At 45.6% G+C, this 19,653-nt stretch overlaps 2 protein-coding genes across 7 annotated transcripts in view; both read left to right on the top strand.

Moving 5' to 3' along the window:
* Window positions 1-19,653, top strand: part of LOC309369084 (uncharacterized protein) — an 86,943-nt gene that overhangs the window by 61,369 nt on the left and 5,921 nt on the right. For all 6 annotated transcript variants that reach the window (XM_081909722.1, XM_081909721.1, XM_081909720.1 and 3 more), the window contains exons 4-5: window positions 18,466-18,548; window positions 18,667-18,793. In XM_081909722.1, the coding sequence (XP_081765848.1) occupies window positions 18,466-18,548; window positions 18,667-18,793 (210 nt within the window). The remainder of the gene's footprint in view (window positions 1-18,465; window positions 18,549-18,666; window positions 18,794-19,653) is intronic.
* The window catches only part of LOC309369116 (uncharacterized protein), a gene marked incomplete at its 3' end in the record, with an annotated part of 42,053 nt that continues 26,404 nt past the window's right edge, over window positions 4,005-19,653 (top strand). Inside the window, exon 1 of the mRNA XM_081909803.1 lies at window positions 4,005-4,089. The remainder of the gene's footprint in view (window positions 4,090-19,653) is intronic.

Below are 19,653 nucleotides of genomic sequence, written 5' to 3'. Positions count from 1 at the left end.
CAAGGATCCAGGAGACAGGTGGTTGGTTTCACTCGTCCAAGCAGCCTGTCCACATCCTTGGAGGTAACAGATTAGAATTGATCCCACGCAACTTGACTAGACAGGACTCTAGCACTCTCCCGCCCCGGCCCTGCTCCCACGGTGGAGTCTACTTCTTCCCGAATCTGAGCGATTTTATCTGCAAAAAAACTTTGCAAAATCATTGCAGGAGATCATGTGGCTGTACTGGGCCCCAATGTCGCAGGTGGTTCCGCTAAATTGTGAACCCCCTGAAAAAGTCTCTTGCTGCTGTTTCCTGCAGATGCAATAGAGGCGGTGAAGAAATTATTCTTCGCCATCGCTATCGCCACTTGGTAGGCTCGACGTTGAGCTCTAACCTGTGTCTGGTCAGATTCGGAATGAGTTATCCACCACTGGCGCTCTAGCCGTCTCAACGATTGTTTCATTGCCCTCAGATCCGTGGAAAACCACGGGGCTCTCTGGGCTCCATGCAATCGGAGAGGGTGCTTCGGAGCCAAACAGTCAATATCCCTGGTTAACTCCACATTCCAGCGGGCCACCAGGGAATCGGCTGAAAGGCCATCAACATGGGATAAAGCATCCCCTACCACTCTCTGGAAGCCAATTGGATCCATTAAGTGGCAGGGGCGGACCATCCGAATCGGTCCCACCTCCCTGCAGAGGGGAAGGGTTGCGGAGAAGTCCAGTTGCACCAGGAAGTGATCTGACCATGGCACTTCTTTCGTTTTGCTTTTACTTAGTGTCAGATCACCAACATCCATAGAGGTAAACACCAGGTCCAAGGCATGTCCGCGGCTATGGGTTGGGCCAGACTTATTCAGGGACAGCCCCATGGAGGCCATGCTTTCCATGAAGTCCCAAAGTTTTACATGAGTAGAATGTGTCCTTTTATTTAAAATGCATCTCTGGGTTATTTGTGGAGCCTGCCTGGTGTTTTTACATGAGTAGAGTGTGTGCTTTTATTTTAAATGCATCCCTGGGTTATATGTGGGGCACAGGAATTCGTTCATTATTTTTTTCAAAATATAGTCCGGCCCCCCACATGGTCTGAGGGATGGTGGACCAGCCCATGGCTGAAAAAGGTTGCTGACCCCTGCATTAACAGATTGGAGAACTGGGCCCAAGCTCAGAAAAGAGGGGTTGACGGAGGATCTAGACACATCAAAGAAGCACTGCAGTTAAAGGAGTTGTAAATTCAAACAGGGAAAACAGGTGGAGAAAAACGGGACTCCACAGTGCCATCCAGTGCCACAATATTATATTGAATATAAAATGCTTATCAATCGCTTTTTCTTTACCAATCTAGCTGAGTTTGCATGGAAGAATTTGGGTGGGGAGTCAGGACCTTGGCCCCCAAAGCAGGGTTTCCCCTAACCTATCCCATTTTCTGGGTGAATGCACAGCCACCCAGCTAGGTTTAGAGGACAGGGCCAAGGGATATAGCCAGGCATTTGAATGCAAATGCACCCAAAGCCTTCAAAATGTGCACTTCCCTACATTTTGCAACACAGTTCCCCAGCTCAGCAATGTGTACAGGGGCCAAGCAGGCATCATCAACATTGTCTATTACTTTAGTTCATAAAATTTATACACTGCTTGATTTTAAAAGCAGCAACCACCACAAAAAAAGATCAAAGCCAGAACATAGTCCTTAAGAACGGAACAGAGGTTGGCTGGCAAATGGTGCATTAGGAGGAAGGAGGGCGAGTGCCTTGCACGAGTGCTAATCTTTCCACTAGCATAATTTAGTTGAATTACGACCCACTACTGTTTTATAGGGACATGGGTGGTCTAAACCACTGAGCCTAGAGCGCTTGCCGATCGGAAGGTTGGCAGTTCGAATCCCCGCAATGACGGGGTGAGCTCCCGTTGCTCAGTATCTGCTCCTGCCAATCTAGCAGTTCAAAAGCACGTCAAAGTGTAAGTAGATAAATAGGTACCACTCTGGCAGGAAGATAAACGGCATTTCCGTGCGCTGCTCTGGTTCGCCAGAAGCGGCTTAGTCATGCTGGCCACATGACCCAGAAGCTGAACGCCGGCTCCCTCGGCCAGTAAAGCAAGATGAGCGCCGCAACCCCAGAGTCAGCCATGACTGCACCTAATGGTCAGGGGTCCATTTACATAAAACAGTAGTTTTATGAGAAGTCAAGTTTCCCTGCCCACAGAGGACCAGTTGGTTCCAAAAAGTAGAGGGGCAGTCCAGACCCCCCTGAATGGCAGGTGCATAAAAGGGAGAGTTGGCCAATGGGGCCAGTGAGGAGAAGAGTTCAAAACCTGTGGAAGAAGAGCAGCTCAGCCGCTCTCCCTGCCCTCTGCACAGACCCCTCTGCCCTGGCTCGCCCTGGCCCACATCTGCACAAAGGTGTAAGGAATGAGTGAATGAATCTTTATTTGTGTCAGTCATCGGCCATAGCAATAAAACAATATGATTTACAAAGAATATAGATTTTTGAAGTCCATTATATAAAATACATTTTAGGATTTTGGATTAATAGTCAAATAGTGGATCTTATTCTAATTGCCCTGGCTAAAAACCTTGCAACCTTTGCTGTCACCTGCTCATCTGGATCTGCCAAGAGAAAGGACACTGTGACAGCGGTTGGGCAAATTGGAATGGACAATAAAAGAGGGGTGACAACTGATGGCTGTTTGCAGTATGGCAGCGCTGCAGAGAGATTGCTGGGGAGACCATGCATTAAAAAGGGACTCTAAAATAACTTAAACAAGGCTTTAATGACAAAAACAAAAACTCCTTATACACTAAATACATTAACAAACAAACATGACCCAACCACCAACCCATCCCCCAGGGTAATGGGAGAGCTAGGTGCTGCTCCTTATATAGTACACCCAAATGCTGGCACACCTTTAATCAATGCAACTCAGCAGCACCTGCTATGTTTCACAGCTGTAAAGCTGGGTCTCGTTATTTTGCTCTGGCCCCTTAAAGACATACACATCGGGTGGAACAATGATGAACCTTTACATTTAAAGAAACCATTCAACAATAACCTCATTCCTCTTTATAAAATGCGCAAGCCAAAAGGATATGCGCCAGCAGTTCGGTACTGCCATCTCCATGGGGACATAACCATTTTCTGTGTGGAATCTGCGGGAATCGTCCCTCGAGTCCAGCCAAAGGAAATACATTCAATCTTGCGAGAGTAAAAGCGTGTCTATATTTTAGAATCACTAAGTTATGCAGATAGGGTGCCAGAGAGTCGAAATGGGCGTGTGGAAAATAGTCGTACCATAGGCAAAATTTCCTTATTGTGGCCAAGTTGTTCTGGACTAGAAGGTATAAGGAACTGAAAGGCAGCTAAAAACCTGCAGGAATATTTATTGGGGTGGATGTGGGGCCTCCTATCTCCAGTCCCAGGAGACATGGTCTTCCTGTTCGCCCCTCAGCTGAGACCTGCCTGGATGGAGACCTGAGAGCCACCTCTCAATATCTGGGGGGCTGCTGACCCATGGAAGAGGGAGCCAGCTTGTTTTCTCCTGCCCTAGAGGGGAGCACCCAGAATAAGGGACCCAGAGGACCAGAAAGCAGTTTCTGCTGCCTAAAGAGCAGGAAGAACATTCTGAGGGGAAGAGCAGCAGAATCCCTTGGGAGATGGCGGACTCTCCTTCCTTGGAGGTGTTTAAGCAGAGGTTGGATGCTTTGGCTGAGATTCCTGCCTTGCAGGGGGGCTGGAATAGATGACCCTTGGGGCTCCCTCCCATTCTAGGAGGAGGTTCCTTGCTTCCTGCAAACCCCTTTTCCCTGCAACCTCTTCCTCCAGTTTCTGGCCAAGGGAGGGAGCGGATCACAGACCAACCAAGAGCAAAAATAAAATGAGCATCTCTGGGATTCTGCAATGCAGGAGAGAAAAGGCAGAGAGGACTGAGCAGGGTGGACCCGGCTTGGCAAGGGTTAAAGGGAACCGAGCTGCATTCCTGGAGAGGACAGGATGTAAAGGGGGGCCAGGTCCTCCAGAGGAAAAGCCCCTCCCTCCCCTTCCTGCAAGCGGGGGCGGGGTTGCTTTCTGCTATTGCAAATCATGCATTGTTCTCTTCCACGGGGATCTGGTGAGTCTCTTCCTCCTCCTCCCAGAGGGTGCAGTGGGGAGAAGGTGGGGGTCCCAGGGCTGCAGCAGGCGAAGATGCCTGGGGGGCCAGATCTGCTCATGCACAGAAAAGCAGAGACTTCAGTGAGGGAGGGGTGAGGTCACACGAAGTCTGCAACTAGTGTACTGTATGTTCTGCATTTGTAGGAATGTGCTGCTTGCTCCTTTGAGGAGGTGTCTGTGGGTCAGGGGAAAAGGGGCAGGCAAATAAACTCCCTTCAGATTTAGGAATCAGCCACGTCTATTAGCAGAGGCTGCAGCCAGACAGAAAGGTTTGGACAATAGATAAATGCTAGAAATGGAAAACAACGACTTATGCAATAAATCAAGAAATCCTTTTGGAAGATGGAGGTGCCGAGTTGAACTGTGGAACTCCCTCCCACAGGAGCCAGGAAGGGACACCAACTTGAAAGAGGATGGGGCCAGTTCATGGAGGAGGAGAGGGCGGTGGGGGCTCCTGAATCCCCCAGGAGGAGAGCTTGGCTCTTGTGCTCCAGTCCTGCCGGGGAGCAAGGCAGGAGAGGCACCAGGCTGCCCTGTGGTCAGAGGAGGCTGGCCTGATCCTGGCTGGCACACTTGCGCCCATTCAGACATGCAAGCCCCCAGAGGATCTTTGGAGGCTGAACACAAAGCCCTGCTGAGAATCAAGTAAGGTATTGTCAGGAGTTTCATTCTCTCCTGTGCTGCAGAGTGAGTGTGATTACTAGATCACATGCTCTGTTTGTTGACATTCCACTTCTGTCTTCTTTGTTCTGGTTTTTTTTTTTTTGTTCTCTCTCGGAGAAGAGACACGCCATAATGGCTCTGTTCTTTATTTCGGACCTGTAAATAAATCACTAAACCCAGATGCTACGTATCCTCAGTCTCAGCTTCTGCTGAGCTCTGCTGCTTGCTTGAACGTCCGGAGGAGTGAATGTGTGCTCTGCATTCCAGACCGGTGTCTCCCACCCAGAAGCACCAACCAAGGTCTCACCATCCAGGGCAGGAGAGGACCTGCTGGGAAGGAAGCAAACCTGGGCTGGGGGTGAAAGAGGCAGCCCCCCCCCCGCCCAGTGCTGAGAGTGGTTGGGAGACCCTCTCTCTCCATCCCGTCCCCCCAACTGAGCTCCCATTCCTAGGGATCCTATCAACTCTCGGCATCCTTAGCCAAGTACAGTTCCAGCCTTTTTGGAGGAAGCCAGGACTCTTGGAAGTGGCCTGATCCTGCTGCGAAGATGCAGCGCCGGTTGGGGCCTGGGTGTGTTTGTTGCTTTTTTATTCTCTTTCTGGAATAACTTTCTGCTGGGGTTTTGTATATCACAAAAAACAATACAACGCATTTGCAGCAAGATCTGCAACATATGTTTCACTACTAGTGGTCTGTGTATAGCTGCTTAGTTCGTGAGTTAGTTTAAACCAAAACAGAAAAAGGGGAAATTAAAAAAAATAATTGTCCAGCAGCACCTTAGAAACCAACTAAGTTTGTTCTTGTTATACAGTAAGCTTCCATGTGCATGCACACTTCTTCAGATACAGATCTGTGTGTATCTGAAGAAGTGTGCATGCACACGAAAGCTTGTACCAAGAACAAACTTAGTTGGTCTCTAAGGCGCTACTGGACAATTTTTTTAATTTTTTTATATATGTCGACTGCGTCAGACCAACATGGCTACCTACCTGAATCTGGAAAAAGGGTAAACAGGACATTCAGCACCCCACAGTCAAACACATAGTCAAGAGCCCTTGTGGATGTGCTTGGGGTAAATAGGAGTAATAGTCATTTTTCCTCTTAAGTGGCTGTTACGGCAAAAATCTGGGTGCGAGGCTGCTCTGCCACCCAGCTCATCGGACTCAGTCCGTGGGTCCCTGCGGAGGAAAATGAGCTCAGCCGGAGACAGGAGCAAACTGCAGAAGATCCAAGTTTATTGGCCAACGGGTTCAAGACGAGATTGAACCCTGAGAAAGGGGTGACATGAGTTTTTGAAACTTCCCTCCATGTCCCAGAATACAGTGCAAAACACATCATGAATACATTAAAGAGAGGTTTGGTTACACAGATTACATCATGAATATATTAAAGGGAGGTTGGGTTACACAGATTAACATATGGAGGAGGGAGGGGGGAATATGCAGAGCTACACCGGATTAACATAAGGAGGAGGGAGGGGGGAATATGCAGAGCTGGAGATATGCACAGATAAACACTTCCTGGGGATGAGAAAACAATGGTCTCAAATATGCATAGTCTGGCACCTGACATTGCCTGGAGGAAAGGCTGATCAGAGCAAACTGGCACGTTGATTTTCTATGAATTTTATAGATTTTAGTCCCTTTTGACATTGACAATTGGAAATAAATTGATATATTGTAGCGAAGAAGAAGGTGAAGAAGACATGCCCCCCCCTTCCGTAACAGTCCCCCATTCGGAGATAGATTTGCATTAAAGTTCTGTAAGAACTTGCAAATCTTTTCTCCGCACCCTAAATCTCGGTGAAGGTAGGGTAGGGGTGCCGTGTGAGTGGGAATAGGCCCTAATGGAAAAGGAGGTTGGTTGAGCAGGGCAACAAAGGAGGGAGCAACACGGACCAATACAATGTATGTTTATGTTATGTAGATATGCACTAAATAATAACTTTGTATCTACCATACTAGATGTGTGGGTTTGTGCAAACCTGAAGGGGACTTGCAAATCATGCCTCTTAAGGCCATTTGCAAGTATAGTAGTGCAGATAGCTGGGTATAGGATATCGCATAAAGGAACACCTGTTGTATTTTGTTCAGTAGTGGTCTATGCTTTACATTTAGCAGGAAGGTCCACTATTGACTGGAAAAAAAATGCAGTTCGCTTTGCCCCCCGCCATTTTGTGTTCTCAGGTGTCAAGGTAGCTCTTCTGTGGTCTCACGTGTCACAGTAGTGGCAATCCCTGGTGAATCCACTTAGGGCTTTCATATTAGCCATGTTGCCTGGCACCCATCACAGCTGGCACAGGTTTGGACACGTCCTGAGGGAAATGTCTTTACCTTGGCCTTTCTATGGGGTTTTATTTTAGAGGCTCTGGTCAACAGTCATGGGAAGTTGCTCACTTGCACTTAAAAGGACCAAAAGCTAATTGCAGCCTGGATACACATGCCCAATTCACACTGGGTCCAATTTGAATTTATCTTGCCCCATGGTTCTTAACTCTTCAAACCAATCTGTTAAAAGAAAACCATTCTTAAAAGGGGCACTTGTCCAAATAAGTCAATTTAACTCTATAAGGGATCATTCCTGCTAAATCAAGGCATATACACCTTCCTGAAGCTTCTCCTTGGTAAAGTGAGTTTTAACACATTTTAAAATGGGTAGGGAAGGTTGGCAGTGTGCCAGGTGGGACAGCGAAATGTGGTTATCTAAACATTGAACTACACAATAGCCTGATCCATTTGAAAGCATAAAATGTATGAAAATCCTCCATTGGGGTATAAGGAATAAGACAGTATACATTAAACATAAGACAATTACACACACACACAAAAAAAATTCTTCCCTTTGTGGAAATAACACTGTCAAACACATTTCAACATTCCTACATAATAACACATAATACACAACAAACTAATTAAATATCAGTTGAATATAAGAGTCAAAAAATGTCCTTGCAATTCAACTCCTCCCCTCTTTGTCAGCCCCACTTCCCCTTTGAAAGAAATTTGTTGTTGCAGGTAATAAGTCTCGTGGTAGCGAAGCTTTTCATTGGATCTGTAGTAACACACTTGTAGAAGTGATATCCTGTAAGGACAGGGTGGACTTAAAAGACACAGTTAAATAATAATAAAACACACACACAAACACACACACACACAATGACCTATGAGGAACCAAAATAAATAAATGCTAAGACACAGAATTTTAAGAGATCTGAAGTAACAATGAAAATAAAAGAGTGTTTCTTGATGTGACAACATCGGCTAGAGTTAATAGCAAAATACTGGAAAATGACTTAATGGCAATGTAACTTTGTGCAAGTACCTTGAACTAGCCAAAATGACAGAATTAATAAGAAATGCTCAGGCAAAAGGTAAACAAATACCATTCCACAAACAATGTTTGGTTATGCTTCAATTAATTTCATAGACATCATGAAAAAACAGATTAAATAAATGGAAACAGATTATTTATAACTTTAAAGTGTCAAAGACACAAAGGGATGGAAGTCACTAATACAGCAGGGATTTCACAGAACAGAAAGAAAGTTAATACAGCAGGGATTTCACAGAACAGAAAGAAAGTTGTTGTGGGAGAAAAAAGGGACAAACACTTTGTTATCGGGGTTCACATATCCTGTTAAAAGGGAAAATTATTTCATGTGAGAAGCCTGTCAGGAAATGCTGTTCCTAAAATGCACACAAACAAAGTCTGTGATTTAAATCCCATTGAGGGGTGGAATTCTTTGATATTTACCTGTGAAAAGAATTTGGCATGTTAAGATTTCAAACTTGGGACACATTAAGGGTGATTTCTCTCAATGGTTCGTGGAATTCTTTGATATTTACCTGTGAAAAGAATTTGGCATGTTAAGATTTCAAACTTGGGACACATTAAGGGTGATTTCTCTCAATGGTTCCAAGTTTTACATAAACCTCCTCCCCCCCCCACAGTTCCCCCTCCTTCCTCTCTCTCTCTCTCTCATTTCTTTTCCTATCCTTTTTTTTTTTTGCTGATCTAGTCTCTGTGCATGTGTGGAGTTCATGTCTCAGCAAACCTTTTATACTATTGAAATGTTGCATCTTTTGGCAAAATTAGAATTTGAATAAGGGAAGGGTAAGGAGTAGATTTTAAAAGAGGGTTAGATTTAAAACAAAAGAGAGAAACTCAGCAATTGAAGTATTCACCAACAAAAGCTAGCAATTTCAGCCCAAGCAAAGCGACTGCTTCCTTTATGTACAGGAAAGGGCTAATATTCCTCTGGCCATTCGTGGAACAATGCCGCGCCCTTATATATGGGAAAAAATGGCCAGAGTCAGAATTCATAGGATATTTTAATTTATTTTTTTTTAACATTCTAAGTTTTTTGGCCTTACCATTTGCAGACAAAAATTTTCCTGCCCCTTTATTTACAGGATTGGTCAAGGCCCATATGTATTGGTCTGATTTTCAAATAGTAGACAAAATGATAAACAAAATGATAAACACTGTAATCACTCAAATGCTTGGTATTACCAGTTGTGCTTCAAAACATCACAGCTTCACCTCTCACCTTTTTAAAACTAAAGAGCAAAGCTAGGCTGAATTTCAACTCCATCACCACACCAGAATTTAAGAATTACCCTGCAATGCTTGCGGACACATGTCCTTCCACACAGCCACAAATTGGGAGAGTTGAAAGGGACCCTGGGGTCATCTAGTCCAACCCTCCAAAATAAAGGGTTCACAGCAAGATTTCACAGCAAGATTGGTACTACACACACATACTTATGTACACAGGCACTACTGGGGAAGAGAGCACAATCAGTGCTCCTATCATGTACTAAGGAAGAGGAAAATAAAAAATTCCCAACTTATACAGAACCCTTTAGCAGATCTTGAGATTAGTTTGAGTTTACTTCCTTAGACGTGCAAGTTCCTTAGAGTGCAAGTTCCTAGACAAATGATCTTTAGAGAAAGATTGAAGTGAACATTTTCTTAGTTAAAACAGCCATAGATTTGATTTAAAGGGAATACAAAAGTGACAATTTTCCTGAATTTGCAGAGGAATACTGTAGACTCACGATCTGAAAAGTTGCGGCAAACTCATTCTCATCTTGTCTTATTTAGGACTGATAAGGTCCAGCATAGCTTCCTTAAATTTAAAATTTTGAAGCAAGCTTGCAGTTTAAACTATGCGCGCTTAAGAAAGGCAGTCTGTCAGAGACAGAAGGAACAGACAACACACATAACAGACAACATGTAAACACACATATTCTCATATATGTATTAACACACAACACACATAACAGACAACATGTAAACATATATACTCTCATCCTTTAGTTGGTTATTGCAAGGAGTTGGGCTGCTTCCTTTAGCTTCATTAAGTGAAATTAGTAGGAAGGTCCCACATGGTTTTAAGAGCCTCCTTGCCTCTTCAAACACCACCAGTTAACCAGCCGGCCAACGCAATTCGGGCTTGGCGGAGGCGGTGCTGGCGGGCCAGATTTCAGAACAGAGGTCCTCTAATTTTTGTTTCGATAATAATTTGTGGCCAGGAATCGACTTCCAATACGTGATGACAAATTGTAGAGGAGAGTCAGGGTCCTTCCGGGACTGAGATGGCTTTCTAGAAGCCTTCCTCCCAGAGTGAGCCCGCTCGTGTTTGGAAGCCTGGGTACCCATTTTATGTTTCACGCGTGTCTAAGTGGAAAGGAAGAGAGGGAGAGGTCGGTAAGGATTGGTATATCTACGAGATTGGTAGACCTAATACAGGGAATTATAGTGAGCAGGAATTTATAGTAAAGAGGGTTTCAAGTCGCTTGGCAACTTTAGTAGGGTTTTTTAAAGAGCTCTAGCTATCCGGTATATTTCCTTCCTATTTTCCTTTTCTCAATATCCTGGGGTCCTTCTTCCACTCTGCCTGATCCCGCCCAATCCTCCCTGGGCTATCCCTCCTGGCAACCTCCTACCTATCGTTAGACTTCTCAGGAAAGGGGCCCTACTGGACGCCCGCGCCGTGCGGTGCCAGATCGGGTGATCCCTGGATAGGGTTCTGGGTCGAAAATCCCCCTTGCTTTCGGAAGCGGGCTCACAATAAGTGGCTCCGACCGGTGCGGCTGGGATTGGATAGAAAGCAAGACCACTTCCTGCCCCCTAGCAAGGACGCTCGGGAAGTTCGGAAAAAGAACTCCAACCCCTTGCTTTCAACTGGGATACCCGTTGCGGAGAGTCGGCTATCTTTCAAGTCGGGTCTCTCCGTCTTACTTTCGGGCTCCCAATTGGTGCGGCTGGCTGGAGAAATATAGAGAAAGAGATAGAGCTCAGAACCCCCCTTTTGGGTCGAGCAGCAGTCCACAGTCTCTCTCACCAATTGGACCAAGAGACAGGTGAGAAGGAGCGATAGAGAGGAGGGCAGAGAATTCAGTTGCCAGGAGATTTCCACCCCTTTCCCACCAGTGCACTGGGTTTTTCCTTTTCCTTATACTCACGTGTTTGTTGGAGATAAGCAGTGTCCAGTGCACAGCGGAATGATGAAAAGTATATGCCAACATGCTCTATACTACTTTATTTACAGTTCAAAGCTGGTAAGTTACAGAAAAACATTTTCCCTCTGCCGGAGCAGAGAAAGCGTCATCTCTCCTCTGAAGCACGGAGAGAATCACGAACTGAAACTGCAAAGAACAGTGAAAAACAGGAAACCAGTGTACGTCATATCCAGTCTCCCGTTCCCGTGGGAAAACCTCCAACAGTACAGACTCTGTGGAATGTAAACAACCTGTCTCGTGACAAGCACTTCTGCTGCTCAGTGAGGGAAGCAGAAACCAACATCCTCCCCCTTTCTGTGAACATCACTGGGCAGCGTGTTCGTACAATATCAGTACAAACCCAACTTCTGCACATAGGTACAGTGTTGATCCCTTGATACAATCTTGGACAATACATCAGCAGGAATTTCATTACCTGGCATATAGGACACCGTTACGAGTCCCTTCTGAATACGTTCCCTAGCATGTTGCAACTTCAATTGCAAGTGCTTCGTGCTTTGCTTACAACCTTCAGAATTCAGCAAAGCCAAACATGCTTTGTTGTCCTGGTAAACCTGGATTGGACATTTGACAGGAATTTTCATGTCTTTGCACAATTGTAACAACCATTCACAATCTTTAAGTGAATAAGACAGTGCATTCAGTTCAGTTTCACAAGTACTTAAGCTAACTGTTGTTTGCTTCTTGCATGACCAATCAAATAGACCCTGATTGTACATATAGCAAACTCCAGACGTACTTTTCCTGTCTGTAGTGTCACTTCCAAAACTTGCATCTGCAAATATCTCAAGACCACCAGACTTCTGATTGTTAAATCTCAGTCTGTAATGCATAGTGCCTTTCAAATACCGCGCTATGCGTTTCAGAGCTTTCCAATCCTTAACAGTAGGATTGTTGACTTGTCTGCTTAGCAAATTACAGCTAACAGCAATGTCTGGTCTTGAACATCTGGCAATGAAGTTTAGCTTGCCTAGCACACTTCTGTACAGTGTAGTGTCAGAAAACGCTTCTTCAGTGTCATCTACCTGATAACCTGTTATCATCGGTGTGTCTACAGGGTTAGCATCCATCAGGTTTAGCTTGATTAACACATCAGCAATTTTTCGTGACTGGTGTACTAGAATGTTACCATCTTGATCTCTCTCTATTTCCAGAGATAGGTAGTTGTTTACCTCACCAAGATCTTTCATGTCAAAGTGCTCTTTGAGTTGAGCTAGGGCGTTATTGTACATTGTGACATCTTTCCAAAAGAATAAAAGATCATCAACATAAAACAAACAATACAGTTTCTTTTGCCCCTCCTCTTTGACAAATACACATGGATCAGCTTTCCCTTGCTGAAAACCTAGAGAAAACAATACTTCAGTGAGTTTTGTGTGCCAACACCGTGCACTTTGTTTGAGACCATAAAGGGATTTTTTCAGAGCACAAACAAATCCCTGTTTTACCTGTACGCCATCAGGTGGAAGCATATAAAGTGATTCATTTAGAGATCCGTACAGAAAAGCTGTATTTACATCATGGTGACTAATGTGTAGATTTTCCTCTGCAGCTAGCTTGAGCATAAGCCTAATGCTCTCATACCTCACTGTGGGTGAGTAGGTCTCGTGATAGTCTTCACCTGGTACCTGTGCAAATCCTCTGGCTACCAATCTGGCTTTGTGTCTGACTATCTTGCCATTTTGATCAGTCTTCGCTTTGAAGACCCATTTGCTTCCAAGCAATTTCATTCCTGGAACTACTGGAACTAGGTCCCATGTTTTGTTCCTTTCCAAGGAATCAAGCTCAGCCTTCATGGCATTTAACCATGGCTCAGCTTCCTTTGAATCCAAATCCTGGATTTCTTGGAAACTTGAAGGTTCAAAAACCTTCTTGGAGCTTTTAACAGCTGTTACTGCTATGTTGGCAAACTCATCAGCAAATCTCTTTGGAGGTCTGCCTTTTGTGGCTCTTTGTGACCTGCGAATTAGCCTTAAGTCTTCAACACTCTCCTCTTCCTTCTTAGGAGAAAAGTGACCTATTGTGAACAATGGTTCCTCCAATTCTTGATCAGAGCTTTCAGAGGGTCGCATAGAGGCTTTCGCACTCTTGAAATCCTCTGAATCATCTGATTCAGTTTCAGACTCAGAATCAGAACCTTCATCAGTGGGTGTGGGTTGTTGTGGTTGCTTTTGACTATCCTCAGTCTCATCACTGTCATCAGGATAACATTGGAAAATTCCCACATTCTCCCCCCACTTGGCATTGTACTCAACACTTCTTGTGAGCTTAATTTCCTTAGAGTCAGTCATCATTATTCTGTAAGACCCTTTCTGATAACCTAGAAAGATACCATGCAAACCACGCTTGTCTAACTTGGAGTTTTGTGGTGAGTGAACCCACATGTCAGAACCAAAAATTTTCATGTGTTTGATGTATGGCTTCTTGCCAAACATCTTCTCATAGGGGGTACAACCAATCGCTGAAGATAACCTGCGATTGTAACTAAACAAAACACGAGAGAGATTCGGCCCAATAACTCTCTGGAAGATTTGCATCATGCAGCAAGGTTTTTAACCCTTGAAGCAATGTCTGATTTGCTCGTTCCGCAAGTCCATTCTGCCATGGTGAGCGAGGACTAGACAAATCGTGTTGAATTCCTTTCTCAGCCAGAAAAGCTTCAAACTGCTGAGAAGTGAATTCTCCCCCGCGATCAGAGAAAAGAGTCTTTATCTTCTTACCATGCACATTTCCCAACCAAGCACAGAATTCCTTGAACCTAGGAAAAGCCTCTGATTTCTGCTTGAGATTGTACACAAAAATATACCTGGAAAATGCATCAATAAGAACCATGAAGTACCTATTTCCACCCAAAGAGGGCGCTAGTGGTCCAACCAAATCAGCATGAATAATTTGGTATGGCTCTGTAGCTTGCCTACTAGACACCTTACCTTTCGCAGCCATTTTCACCTTGTTTGCTGCGCATGCCTTGCACTTCATGTGGTACCTGCAGGGTTTAATAGTCATACCTTCAACCAAGGCAGGCATTTTAGATACTGCCTCAAAATGCAAATGACCAAATTTCCTGTGAAAATCGTGAATACATTCTGCATGCAAACTTTTGTTAGAACCTGCAATGCAACAAGTGTCATCCTGCACAACATCATCATAATACAAAAGAAACAAACGATCAACAAATTCAGCATACAATTGATAATCATTTTTCTTGGTGATGATGCATCTATTGTTCTTAAAGGAAACGTCAATCTTCTTCTCAATCAGCTGTCCAACGCTGAGCAGATTATGTTTCGTATCCGGCACATAAAGAACATCCTGTATCGATAAGTCCAAACTGTGAAGAACAACAGTTCCGTAGCCTTTACTGGGGATTGTGTGGTCATCCGCCTGGTGAATTGCACCTTCCTGCGGTGTAAAAGACACGAACAGTCGCTTATCGTTGCACATGTGATGCGTTGCAGCTGAATCAACAACGAAGAAAGATCTAGACGTCTTCTGGACCTCTGCAACCTCTGCAACCTCTGCAACCTTTGGAGCGTAGCGTGAGACCATTGCCTTGTGCTGCGTTGTCCTGGACACCGGACCTTTGCCTTTGCTCTGGCCTTTTCCACGCGATGAGCTTTCGCTGCGCTGCTCTGTCTTGGCCCTGGGATATTTGCATTCCCTCTTCATATGGCCTAGACGTCCACACGTGTAGCATTTCACTGCCTTCAAAGCTTTGGCGCCATCTGGTGGTTCCACTGCACTATGGGATGACATCTGTGAAGCCTCCCCATTTCCCATGCAGCTATCACCCCGCCGATCTGCTTCATTCTGAATCATGGCAGTATCACAAGCTACTGTGAGTTGAGCATTTGGCTGATCAGTGGTATCAAATTCCCCACTTGCTTCATCCAGCCTTCTGCAGCTAGCCATCATGACTCTGGCACTTGCCTCTTGCGTCATCTATGCTGCTTAAATCAAGCTGCTGTATACATGCTGCTTCTGTGTACAGCTGCTTCAATCCAAAGGCAATTTCAAAACAGCCTCTGCCTTTGAGCCTGCGCCTTGCTGTATGCTACGTTGCTTATCTGCAGCTGTTTCAAACTGCATTCCAAAAGCAAGCTCAAAAGTGAAAGTCCCCAAGTGCTTTCTCTATGCTGTGCTAAATTCTTGCTGCGTCATAGAGCTGCAGCTGCACTTTACTTTCGTTTTCCCCCAGCACAGCGTCCCTTTGAGCCATTTGCCTGTGCCGCGGCAAAACCGGCTATAAAAGTTCAAAGTCCAGCCATAAAGCCATTAATTAGAAGCTGGCAGGCTGCCCGGAGCAGTAGCACATACCTTCATCAATCATCTTGACGCGCAGAGCAGATACCTTGCGTTCCGTCTCTCTGCTGCTGTTCCGATACTTTGCCGGCACTTCGTTTCTTGCTCCTTTGTTCCTTTGCCAGGAGCCCGACTTCTGAAGAGCATTCTCAAAACACTGCGTTCTTCTGGGCCCGAAACCAAATGTTTGTGATAAGCAGTGTCCAGTGCACAGCGGAATGATGAAAAGTATATGCCAACATGCTCTATACTACTTTATTTACAGTTCAAAGCTGGTAAGTTACAGAAAAACATTTTCCCTCTGCCGGAGCAGAGAAAGCGTCATCTCTCCTCTGAAGCACGGAGAGAATCACAAACTGAAACTGCAAAGAGCAGTGAAAAACAGGAAACCAGTGTACGTCATATCCAGTCTCCCGTTCCCGTGGGAAAACCTCCAACAGTACAGACTCTGTGGAATGTAAACAACCTGTCTCGTGACAAGCACTTCTGCTGCTCAGTGAGGGAAGCAGAAACCAACAGTGTTTTCCATGATGATCCCGGGATTGATGAGTAAGCCGGCTGGATCCCTCTTTGCTCCCCGGCTGAACTCCTGGGGCTTTCGATTACCGCCCGGAAGATGGCCGGGGGTCCAAAGGATCTTCCCAGGCAAAATGGCCTGGTGCCGGCTGAAGATTTCAGGGCCCCCGGTCAGCAACGCGGGAGAACCGCATGCCCCACATTGGGCAGCCAACTGTTACGGCAAAAATCTGGGTGCGAGGCTGCTCTGCCACCCAGCTCATCGGACTCAGTCCGTGGGTCCCTGCGGAGGAAAATGAGCTCAGCCGGAGACAGGAGCAAACTGCAGAAGATCCAAGTTTATTGGCCAACAGGTTCAAGACGAGATTGAACCCTGAGAAAGGGGTGACATGAGTTTTTGAAACTTCCCTCCATGTCCCAGAATACAGTGCAAAACACGTCATGAATACATTAAAGAGAGGTTCGGTTACACAGATTACATCATGAATATATTAAAGGGAGGTTGGGTTACACAGATTAACATATGGAGGAGGGAGGGGGGAATATGCAGAGCTACACCGGATTAACATAAGGAGGAGGGAGGGGGGAATATGCAGAGCTGGAGATATGCACAGATAAACACTTCCTGGGGATGAGAAAACAATGGTCTCAAATATGCATAGTCTGGCACCTGACATTGCCTGGAGGAAAGGCTGATCAGAGCAAACTGGCACGTTGATTTTCTATGAATTTTATAGATTTTAGTCCCTTTTGACATTGACAATTGGAAATAAATTGATATATTGTAGCGAAGAAGAAGGTGAAGAAGACATGCCCCCCCCTTCCGTAACAGTGGCGAATGAAACAGGATAACATGCTCGTCTGTTGAGGAACCTGGGAGAATGCAAATAGAATGCAATGATTTTTGTTTGAATTCAAATTTAGATCAACCAGATTGTGCCAAATGATAATGGGGTGTGTGTGTGTGTGTGTGTGTGTGTGTGTGTCTGTGTCTTCTTGGGCCTTCATTCTCCCCCCACATGAGCCTTAAGGGAACATGTTGGATCCAGGAGTACCCCAAGAACACTAAGGAAAAGGGACCCCACCCCAGTAACCCCCCTCTCCCGTCTCCAGTTGCCTGCAGATTTGTCATGGTAATTTCCTGGGCAGAGTGAGGGCTGTGGTACAGTCCGACCTACGCTGGTTCCTAGCAAGTCCCATACAAACTTGCTTAGGGAACCATTTTTCTTCTCCTTATTGTGTATCAGCATTATAACAGAACAGCGTATTTGTTTTGTAGGATTTGCTAGCACCTCTCATTAGCACAGGCAGAACTTGGCAGAAGACCAAAGGGTTCCTTCTGATCTCTGAGGCTTCCTGAGAGCACAGATGGATGAGCGAGACTCAGCTGGCCCTGAAGCAGGAAGAGACCTTGCCAGCCAAACTGGGAGCAGAGGGGGATTCTGGGAAAACTCTCTACTGAAAATCCTGGGTGAGGAGGACACCCTCCGCTCAGAGGTGCAGAGCCAGCAGTTGAGGCAGTTCTGCTTCCAGGAGGCCAAAGGACCCCGAGAGGTTTGCAGCCGACTCTACCACCTTGACCACCAGTGGCTGAAGCCAGAAAGGCACACGAAGGCTGAGATGCTGGATCTTGTGATCTTGGAGCAGTTCCTGGCTGTCCTTCCTCCGGAGATGGAGAGTTGGGTGAGGGACTGTGGAGCGGAAACCAGTTCCCAGGCGGTGGCCCTGGCTGAAGGTTTCCTCCTGAGTCAGGCAGAGGAGAGAAAGCAGGTGAGAGAGACTTTCCTCTGGATACTCCCAAGGGGCTCCAAACAGGACGAAGAACATCCCATAATGCTTTATTGATGGGCCATCCTTTTTGTGGGAAGGCATCCATGGAATGAGATCTAGCACCCTTAACATTTTTTCTATTTGTCATTCTCTTTCTAAAAATTCTTACCATTCACTTACTGTTTTGAATCCTTGTTGCTCTTTCAGGGAAAGGATCTCTTTGCAGAAATGGACCTGGATTCCTGTGAGGCAGAGAGGCCACTGGGTAAGGAGGAAGGTGGCTTTTCTCCATTTGGTCTCATTCTGGTGGTTTCCCAACTAATCTGTGGGTTCTTTTCATCTTGTTTTCTTTTGGGGGGGGCACAGTTGGGACCAAGGGTCCAGAGGAAGGAAGAAGTATTTTTGCACAACTAACATATGAAATGGGCACAAACGTCCAACTGCACTCAGCAGGAAAGGCTTTCTGAAAGGCCCATCTGTAGTTAGTGATGCCCTGTTTCCTCTGTGAGAGAAGCAGGCACTCCTGGCATCCTGCTTACCTTTTTTTATCTTACAGATGACACAATGATGCTGGCTAGATCTCTTCATTCATCCTTTCATGATGGCAGAATGGAAGCAGTGGCTGTGGATCCAGATCAGGTATGGGGAAACTGCCTTGCTGGGACAGAGGCCAAGAGGTGAAACAATGTCATATCTCAATGAGTGGTGGTGAACAACACTGTTGTCTCAGAGGAGGACATTTCAATTTTTCTTTCAGGGTCCAGTGTGCTTTGAAGATGTCGCTGTTTGTTTCACGGATGAGGAGTGGGCGTTGCTGGATCCTGACCAGAGAGCTCTGCATAAGGACGTCATGGAGAAGAATCGTGGGATCGTGGCCTCTCTTGGTAAGGCTCCTCGTGGGATTATAATATCTGTTTTTAAATTCAAAACAGCTCTCTGTGACGAACCTCATATATTTTCTTAGAATTCAACAGCACCCCTTAAATCACCCGGGATTACAATATTCCCCCAATAAACCTTGAATTGTGAATTATTCTTTTCACCGTGAATATTCTTCCTCCAGTTGCAGCTGCTTAAACAATTATCAGACCAGTCTGAATTGCCCAGGCAATTTTAAATGTAAACCTCTGAGTTGTTAGGGAAGTTGTAGTAGCTCCTGACAGGTTTTCTGTTTTTGTTTTGCTCCTGTCAGTCTTTGGTTGACCAAAGAGAAGGCTGATATTGGAAATGGAGGGGATTCCATGATGGAGCCAAACAAAATCCATTCAAGAGAAGAGCCAGGCCTATCTGAATCACAGGTTCATCTAAGGATATCAGTTGAGACTTCCAGTTTGCCATAAAAATGGCAATAGGGTGAGAGCCCAGTTCTTAGGAACTGATTCGGATCACCCCGGGGGTTGGGGAAAAGCGAGAAGGTGAGTCCCCCAAAAGCTAAAGAGGGTTTCTTGAGCCCCAAAAGCGTCCAGCAATGGTGGGTAGTAATGTTTATCAATTGACAGCATTTGCAGATGCCCTTGTAATAACTGTGGAAGACCCTAGGGAAGGTATTGGCAACCTAAGACCCATGGGCCACAAGCAACCCACAAGGGTTTTTAACCATTCCACGAGCCGCCCCAGAACCGAGCCACCCACTTGGCGAGTCCCCACACGCTGTGCTATAGCGGCGCAGTGTGGCGCGGGGACATGCTTCCTCGGCACCGGAAATCGCGTCTGCGCCCACGGAGGGAACTCTGCTGGATTGAAC

Source organism: Podarcis melisellensis (genome assembly GCF_964234715.1).
Source record: "Podarcis melisellensis genome assembly, chromosome: 4".
NCBI lineage: Eukaryota > Metazoa > Chordata > Lepidosauria > Squamata > Lacertidae > Podarcis > Podarcis melisellensis.
The sequence above is the reverse complement of the archived record's forward strand: the minus strand, read 5'-3'. Positions and strand labels throughout refer to the sequence as shown.